At 39.9% G+C, this 9,193-nt stretch overlaps 1 protein-coding gene across 1 annotated transcript; it reads right to left on the bottom strand.

Annotated features, from left to right (window-relative positions):
* Nucleotides 1-635: 635 nt before the first annotated feature.
* Nucleotides 636-8,766, bottom strand: LOC108665702. The gene is made up of 9 exons (XM_018152496.2): nt 8,401-8,766; nt 7,933-7,989; nt 6,688-6,786; nt 6,082-6,207; nt 5,407-5,536; nt 4,650-4,820; nt 3,648-3,734; nt 2,858-2,990; nt 636-1,837 (listed from the first exon to the last, which is right to left on the bottom strand). Exons 1-9 carry the CDS (start codon nt 8,581-8,583, stop codon nt 940-942), a joined length of 1,884 nt encoding a protein of 627 aa, XP_018007985.1. The 5' UTR covers nt 8,584-8,766; the 3' UTR covers nt 636-939.
* Nucleotides 8,767-9,193: the final 427 nt, after the last annotated feature.

Here is a 9,193-nt window from a genome sequence, read left to right as displayed (position 1 = left end):
CTCCGGTTAAATCCATTGCATATACGTATGCAGCCGGTGCAGCAAATGTTGATGTAGAAACAAAATTTTGGATTTAATTATGAGAAAAACAAAATGATATTTGAAATTTATATGATCTATGCGTATTTTTCTATTGCGACTATAGAACTAAAATATTTCACGCCTGTTTCTCAGCAAAAGCGACAAAGCCAGACTTCGGCTTCTATTCTATAAGTTCATCGATATTCCCTATCAGTGGGTGTTGTATTTCCCCAAAATTCCTCAAACTTGATTCATCTTAATGACATGAGTCCATGTTGTGAGGCTCTAGTTCACCAAAATTCTCCGCACATGATTCATCTTAATGACAATGTTGGGAATGGATTCAAGGTCCTGAGTATAGCATCGTTTTCTCAGCTTGCATAGCCCACTGCATGGAGCACAGAAACACCGGCTTTCGTAAAATTTTGTAAGTTTTTTCTTCAAGTTCAGTTAATTATGAAGCACCCAACTGAGGGGTACAGCGTTTATAATTCAAAAAGTTTGAAAAATTGTTTCTCTCTCACTTCATGGCTTTTGATAGTTCTTTAATTTCAGAGTTTTTGACGATAACTGCACGACCGTTTAAATACCAAGTTATAATAAAACAATCCCTATTCAAATTGTCAGTTATAATTGACTGGTCACTGGTACCTATATCACATATAACACAATTGAATAGTTTTTAAATTAAATTTTGAGCGTTCATCTGGAACTGTGATTAGATTTACACTTGTTATAGATGACCCAAATTTCTGTACACCGGGCCACAGGAGAAGTTCACGTCACCAAAGAAAAGTTGACTCGTGTTAGGACTTTCCCGACTTAGTGAAACTACTGAGGTAATAAAGCACTCAAAACACTATGACATTTTCTTGAATATAATAAAGTATCACGTGAGTGCAACACATGAGCTGAGAATTACGCAGTATCCTGGTCTGAGCTCGAGTGCATGGACTCTATGAGTGAGTTGAAGAGGTCGACGTTGTCCTCGAACTGCTTGAGGCGATCCAAGACCGAATTCGGAGGCACCGCAGTGTCCGGTGCGGTTCTCTTGTTGGGGTCTTCAACAGGGCGTGCGTCTGAGTCGTTCATATTCATTAAAACTTGGGCACCAAAAGAGGCAACTTTTCCCTGACTGAAGAGTTCGTCCTGATCGACGTGACCTTTGACGACTCTTCCACCTCCTCGCTGCGGGGTCAAATACAATCCTGTCCCACTGCCAGGACTTGATGGATCAGTCCTACCGTCAGTCTTGCCAGCACTGCCGGCGCTACCGCTGCCCTGCGCCACGTCATTTGTGCTGGAATTTGTAAAAAGTCGCGGCGCGTTCTTACACGCGTACAAGAACACGCCCAATTCGCACTTGGGACTTGGATTATCCACAAGCACATAGTCAGGGTCACCATGGATGCGATCACTTCCATGAGTACCACTGCCCGCGCTGTCACGAGTGCCCATGGCTTCATAAGACCCGCATGCAGAGAGATCGTCGGGGGGAGTGGTGTTGTAGTCATCATTGTCAGGGTCTTCGTCAGACCCTTGGCAGCTGGAGGTCAAAGGCTGGTGCGCAACACCAGCGAAAAGATCGCCCGGGGGCAGAGAGACTGGCGGGACGATGAAGGCATCAGGGGGCGGCACTGAGGAGAGCCCAACGAAGGGCGTGTGTTGAGGCCTGCTGGGGATGGCAGTCGGGGGCGACTTGGGGAGGTTAGGTGGGGATGGCGGAGAAGCTTCCTTGCGAGATGGCAGGGGAGACGAACAAGGCGAGGGGAGAGCGCCTATGCGGGTGGGCAAGCTACTGCACACAACCTCATGTCTGCAAACAAGTTTTGATTAAGAATAGTTTTAAGCATATAAATCACACAAAATAATAACAATAACAACGAAAGAATCTGTCATTTTAACACGATTTTTTCATAATAATAATAGCGGTTTCAGCGTTTATTAGGCCAAAGGCCTGTCGCCGATTCTTAACATCGCAGAACATCCAAAGCTAGTTGCGGTCTCGAACTCACAACTCCCTGATTCAAATTCTGCTGTGCTTAACCGCCCGGCCTCCTCGCCGATTCTGACCAGAAACTGTCGCACGTACAGAGCTGGGATCGAACCCGAGCCTCTCTGCGCCAATCTTGGTACTCTGAACTGTTACCACTGGGCCATCCTGTCTGATGGCCCAGGCCCAGGTCTTCTGATGGTCTTTTAAAATTTGTAATAACATTTCGTCCATCTTTCATGACAATACAGCATCGAAAACAATACATGTCATGAAAGATGGACGAAATGTTATTCAACTTTCAGACACTTCACACAACAATTCAGACTTTTATTCCCCAATGAGGGATTTTATCTCTTCACATCACTTCTACAGAATACAGCATCGAAAACTTATAATTAAAGAGAAAGAATCAATCAACAAATGAGGAAAGAGAGTTAGAATATCTAGCTACAGATGAGTTGCTGTGTTTAGAATACCATTAACTTTCACGTGTCTGCAACGATGATTTAAATAAAAGTATTTACTTCTAGAACATTTTCATGAGCAGCGGAAAAAATTGAGAAACGGGAACCGGAGAAGCGAAAAAGGAAAGTTCTTTTTCCTCACTGTCTCACTAGATATTCATATTCAAGCATAATTCCACCAATTTTACCTGCTTCACTTCCACTGCAGCAAGGCAATCGGCACATCTTCAACACATGAGTTCAAGATGTGCTATATGGAACCATGAAGCACAACTAAAATGCCAGTGGAAACCTATAAATCTCCTTTCTAATAGTTAACTAAATGAGAAAGAACTACTGATAAAGTGATAAAGGTATGAGAGTCCAAGATACTGACGAAGGAGTTTCGTGCGATGTCAATGCACAAGTGGCTACAGAGACTCGACGTGAAGGCTCCATGGGAGAACCTGAGGCTTGCGGCTGAGAGAACAATTGCCTCGAGGCTCCTTTAAAGCATTTGTTATCAGTGCCTGAAAAGTAAGAAGACTTGCTGAAAATACAATTGTAATGTAAATAAAACAATTTATTATTGCCGATGTTGAGTATCACACAATTCACAAAAACGTCATATTGCAGGAATTTGTCGAAATGAAGACTATGGTAAGTGCTCAGATTCAGATAAAATCGTGGCAATAATTAGAAGGCAGGAGAAACTTGCAAACACAACGTCACAAGAGAATAATTTAGGAAACTTATATTCACGTCGCTATTGTCAATAAACGTAAATGTCACCAAGCATATGAATACAATGTTATAAGAAATAACTACAAAGTCCTTCAACTGTGTCGCAACAATTTTTGGACAGAATCTGAAATATACTGAACATATTTTCACATATTTTCAAAATCTGAACTATATACAGCTTAACGCTTTCGGTAATGTATTCAATTTTTTTCTAAATATAATTCCGTCCTAAATGTTATTATAAGTATATCACAATCCCAGAAAAACTTTGAATAACTTCCTTCTCGAAAAAACACAGTCAACTATAAACTCAGCACAATATGCAATCAAAACCTCTTACAACCACCTATTGTGTAGCAATGCTTGGGAAGCTTCGTCATGGGCAAGCTACGTCCGAAATACATACTAAGGATACTAAGGTTGACGGAGGGAGCATATCTCACCCAAGCGACTGCCGGGGAGCTGTCGACCAGAGGAGTTCAGCTGTCGCTCAGAGCTGTAGTGGCGGACGGGCGGGGCCGGAGAGACACCTGATTATGAAGAACTTTATGAGACAATCGTGTGAGGAAGGACTGGGGCAAGACTGCCGAATGGATATCGAACTTCAAATCAAAACTGGATATCAAATGATCCAATTCTTGGACCAATGCCACTGAAGCTGGCCAGTCAGCTGGAGTATAACACTTGTCACCTTGCACGGCATCAGTGATTACTCTGTGGTAGTCATACTTAGCTTCTACTAAGATCAGTCATGAGACGAGCAAATCTATGACAGAAGAATAAACAAAAGGATTAATATGTTGTTCTTGTTTCAGTGGCACACCGCCAGATCCACTGAAGGGAAACAACAACAGTGATTGGCGGAAGGTAGAGAGTGAAGTGAATCATGGTTGAACTAGTATAAGGTTGACCCATCAGAAGCCCATTTTTGCGGATGTAGTTCGTTGTTCGCCTGTGACGTCACTGATCTCAGTGACGACACGGGCATTAACCAATCACCGAAATGCGATCAAACCAATCAACCAATCCGTCATGGGAATGACGGGTTTGTTTACGTTTCTCGATTTACGTGACGTAACAAGAAAGCTGAACTGAAAGACGGAACTCCTCGTGGGTCAACCTTATATAGTTCAACCATGGAGGTGAATAATCAGAGCCACTGTTTCACCTCTAACTGACAAGATCATGTAATTTTATCAAGCTAAGATAAAGAAACTACCCAGCTAAATATTATTGATCAGAGAGACAGAAACAACCTCAGTTGGTAGGGCTTTGACAGGTGAGCACGTGAATTTTGCAATCAAGTTTTATCGGAAATGATTTGAATCGTCTACCATTTATGGTCTACAGTAACCGCGTTACCGGTGGAGGAATACTAAGGCATAGCTCCAGCGTGGCCTGGGACTGCTACGTCAGAAACACTTGCGTAGGTTGATGGCACACACCTTGGACGTTGTCAGTGAGGCTGGCAAGACTGCTGTAGTAGAGGTCTCGGTGCACGAAGGAGCAGTTGAAGCGGTCGCCGCGCTCGTAGTCGGTGCGGTATCGCACCTCCAGCTTGTACTGCCCCTCCGAGCAAACTACAGGCGGGAACAAGTGCGTCCCTAGGTTGTTTCCTGCACACACGGACACTTATCAGTCAATAATATTTTTGTTATTGGCTATGTTATCCTATTATTCGTCTAAAGCACGCAAAATCAATATCATGAATAGACATAAGAGAATATAATTAATCTTAGCTTGTCAGATGTTATTTACCATCTTCCGTGCCAAGAAATGGACAAACTAACTGAAAATTAGAACTGTTTACATGCCAAGAGTATATGGTTAGACTTACCAATGTCATCCTGACAGTGAATGCATTCTTTAAGCTTTTAGTTCATTTATCTTAATTATTTGATAGGGACGCAGGGATGAAGGTGTTTGCTAAAACTAACCAAGGTGCCAGATGTTGGGAGGTGTTGTAGTGAAGGCATAGACCAAGACTCACCAAGGTGCCAGATGTTGGGTGGTGTTGTAGTGAAGGTATAGACCAAGACTCACCAAGGTGCCATATGTTGGGAGGTGTTGTAGTGAAGGTATAGACCAAGACTCACCAAGGTGCCAGATGTTGGGAGGTGTTGTAGTGAAGGTATAGACCAAGACTCACCTAGGTGCCAGATGTTGGGTGGTGTTGTAGTGAAGGTATAGAACAAGACTCACCAAGGTGCCAGATGTTGGGTGGTGTTGTAGTGAAGGTATAGACCATTATGTAGTCAGACGGTGACTGATGCAAAGAAAGCTGATAGCCTGGAGCTATTCTCGTTGCCACCAGCACAGATTTAAGTATAGCCTGAAAAATAAAATAAAAGTTTCTGGTTAAAAACCTTAGTTTCAATTTAGTTAAGGACTGCATATTAAAACGTTGATCACCAACATAATATTATTATATTTATTGGCATTAATTTCCAACCATAATTTTATTTTTCCACGAAACTAGAACAACATTTCTAATACAATTTTATTAAACATCATGTAAACGTCTTAAAGATAATTTTTTGTCTCTAGGTGCCCATCTAGTGCTGCAGCCACCGCCAGTTTAGTGAAGAATAAAGCACTAGTGCTGCAGCCACTGCCAGTTTAGTGCAGAATAAAGCACTAGTGCTGCAGCCACTGCCAGTTTAGTGCAGAATAAAGCACTAGTGCTGCTCCCACTGCAGTTTAGTGCAGAATAAAGCACTAGTGCTGCTCCCACTGCAGTTTAGTGCAGAATAAAGCACTAGTGCCAGTTAATTAAATGCAGAATAAAGCACTAGTGCCAGTTAAGTGCAGAATAAAGCCCTAATGCTGCATCCAAAGCCAGTTAAGTGGAGAATAAAGCACAAGTGCTTCACTCACTGCTAGTTTAGCGTAGAGTTGCATGGTGTCATTGTGTCGGGACAGAGCAGACGACGAACTCTGGGTCATAGCCAGAGACCACATCTCCACGGCCACCAGCTCATTGTCATGTGTCTGCAGCAGAATCTGTCACATCAAAGCAGATTAAATCAGGGAGATGAAGCAAGAAATTTTCTGCATCATTAAATGAAGCTAGCTGTTCTTTCTAGTGGCTCTTAATTCCTACCCAAGAATTTATGAGATACTGGATAGCCTATTTTTCATTAGATTGCTGGGAATATCATCAATCAGTAGTTATTACTTATTATAAATTGGGAAAAGCAGTTTATTACAGGTTTTTTTTGGGACCTGGTAAACAATCACAAATTTTTGACAAACATTGGCGTAGGTGTGCTGATCAAATTTAAAATCAGAGGTATGACCAGAGATGGCGTGCGCTTATCACTCAGCACAGAGAATGAACAGGCTGGGGTAAGGTTTTTTGACCTGCACAGTGAAGGTTTGGTCTGGTGTGAGGTGTACTGACCTGCACGGTGAAGGTTTGGCCTGGTGTGATGTGTACTGACCTGCACAGTGAAGGTTTGGCCTGGTGTGAGGTGTACTGACCTGCACGGTGAAGGTTTGGCCTGGTGTGAGGTACCAGTCTCCGATGAGGTTGTTGAAGTGTTCACTAATCTCAACGTTATCCAGCAAGTCCAGGTGGAACTAATCAAAAAATAAATACATCAGAAACTTGGTTTTGTTGAACAAAATAAAAATAGACAAAGAAGACTACGATGAGCTTTATTCAAGACTCATCAGGATTAGTTGAATTTGACCATTTTTATACATTTTTCAATGCTTATAGTCATTTGAAAATCATAAAATTCTTCATGTTGAGGAAGTTTACAGGTTAAAAAACGAAAACATAAATATTGAGAGAATATTTTTTATACCTATTGAAATTTTTTTAATGCCAGATGATTTGGGGGGTTTTGGACCAATTCATCTTATTCTTAAGTATTATTGTGGCCATCTTACTCAGTTTAGGTCTTCCTGAACTTAGATACTTGGTGAGTTGGCTTGACAGGGTTTAGTAGCAATGCCAATATACAAATAATACCATAGTAGCAAATCTTGAACAATTATATATCTCTTGAGGATTAGGCACAGAGAAATGCAAGACTAAATATTAGATTCAGGGAAACCACTATATATATAGTCCACAATACCCCATACCAAAAGAAATACTCCTCTCCATATAGAACAAATGTTAGGATACAGAAGCAAAAACAACATCAAATATAACAACTGGATACAATTCATAACCTGCTACAAAAGACCCAAAGCAACCAACCACATCACAAGAACCAACACAAATTCACAATTACCTGAACTCAAATATGTAAATTAATAAACAAACAGTAGGTATACAATTACACCTACAATTGCAAGAAGTACAAGCCATGCAACTATTTTAACTAATCTATTGCATTGATTATATGGGCAATTTTCATTTAATATAAAAAACATGTACTAGAAAGCCAACTGGATCTTTATGCACTTTTTGTAACTCCTCAGTTTAACTCATGTACTTAAATGTTAGATAAAACATGGTAAGTACAGATGGACACTCTTAGCAGTTAAGGAAGTTTATAGCAAAATTGACATGTAAAAAAATTTAATAACATGTAGGTTAATACATGACTTCACAAAGTAGGAGAATTCAAAGCAAGATACGTATTGCAAAAAAACCCAAAATTACAAAACATAGAATTACAACAAATAAATAAAATTACAATGACAAAATTACAAATTACATTATAAAATCAAACTAAATTTATTAACCACAAAGAAACAAGGGAAGCACACCTTACTGTCAGCCACACCAGCCACATGCTGTAGCTCCAAGTCACTTTCCACAATCTCCTGTAAGTGAAAACTCATGTTACTGATAAGGCTATATTTATGCAGGGGAATTCATGTCTAGCCTGTAAACAAATAATTGAAGCAACTAAATTACATATAATCCTCAAATACTCAAATGAAAATTTATGTAAACGGCTGGAATGCAACAGCAAAAGTTCAAAGTCTGTACATATTCAATTATCCAAAGAAATTATATTATATTTCATAACAATAAGAATTTGCATATTTGCTCAATATAAAATTTTTGAATATAAATGAAAATTGAAAATAAAAATTGAATTGAACTTCATTTTGAAGTTCTACCACCAGAAATCAGTTTGAAATTAGAATGCAGAAATATTAATGAAAATTTGACAATTATTATTGAGAAAAATTAATAAAGTATTAAAAGGATTGGCTTGAGTATCTTACCCAATCTTTTGTTTTGTCATTTACTATAGTTTTCTTGGTGCCATATCTTGACTGGACAACAACTTGGGCCAACTTGTGCATAAAGCAGCGCACAATGTGGCGATGCTGGAGAGGCTCACGACTGCTACATTCCATGGCTTCCTTGCAAGTTTTGCCAAGCAAAGAAAACTTGACTTTTACCATCCTTAAGTATTCAGTTAAACCATCTTGTACACACTTCCCTAAACATGGATATTTCAGAATCTAGGTATATTTAGGCACTGAAAAGACTTGTTATAAACATTTTGCAAAATTACAAAGCTTCACTCAATCTGCCTGGATGATCATTAGTTCAATGCTGCTCAAAATGAGTAAATGAATGAATGAATGACCAGATAAGAGCCTTAGTTTGAATTGAAAAATATGATAGGTATTGAATCCCAGTTTTTAAACTTGTTTACCTAATCATTTTACGTGCTGCATCTACATGACAACTATTATACTGGCCAAATCAATGGATTGTTCTCAGTGGCCTACACTCAGTACACTGCCAAGTGCCAACTGAATAAGTTTAGCAACTAACATGACATGCTTAACATTTTGCTGTTGGCTTTGTTGAAGATGTATAGTTGACCTCACAGTCACCCAGGCCAGCTGTAACATCTTGCCATAATGACATTGCTTTTGCAGTTTCATTTACAGCAAGAAACAAATTTTCATTGGTTTGTAGGAGGCATGGTAACTTTTCAAAATCAAGGTGTCTGCTGGTTTTTCTGACTGTGATGATTGCACTTATAAGTTATAGGACTCCAAA

The sequence above is a fragment of the Hyalella azteca genome, unplaced genomic scaffold (assembly GCF_000764305.2).
Source record: "Hyalella azteca isolate HAZT.00-mixed unplaced genomic scaffold, Hazt_2.0.2 contig5580, whole genome shotgun sequence".
Classification (NCBI taxonomy): Eukaryota; Metazoa; Arthropoda; class Malacostraca; order Amphipoda; family Hyalellidae; genus Hyalella; species Hyalella azteca.
The sequence above is the reverse complement of the archived record's forward strand: the minus strand, read 5'-3'. Positions and strand labels throughout refer to the sequence as shown.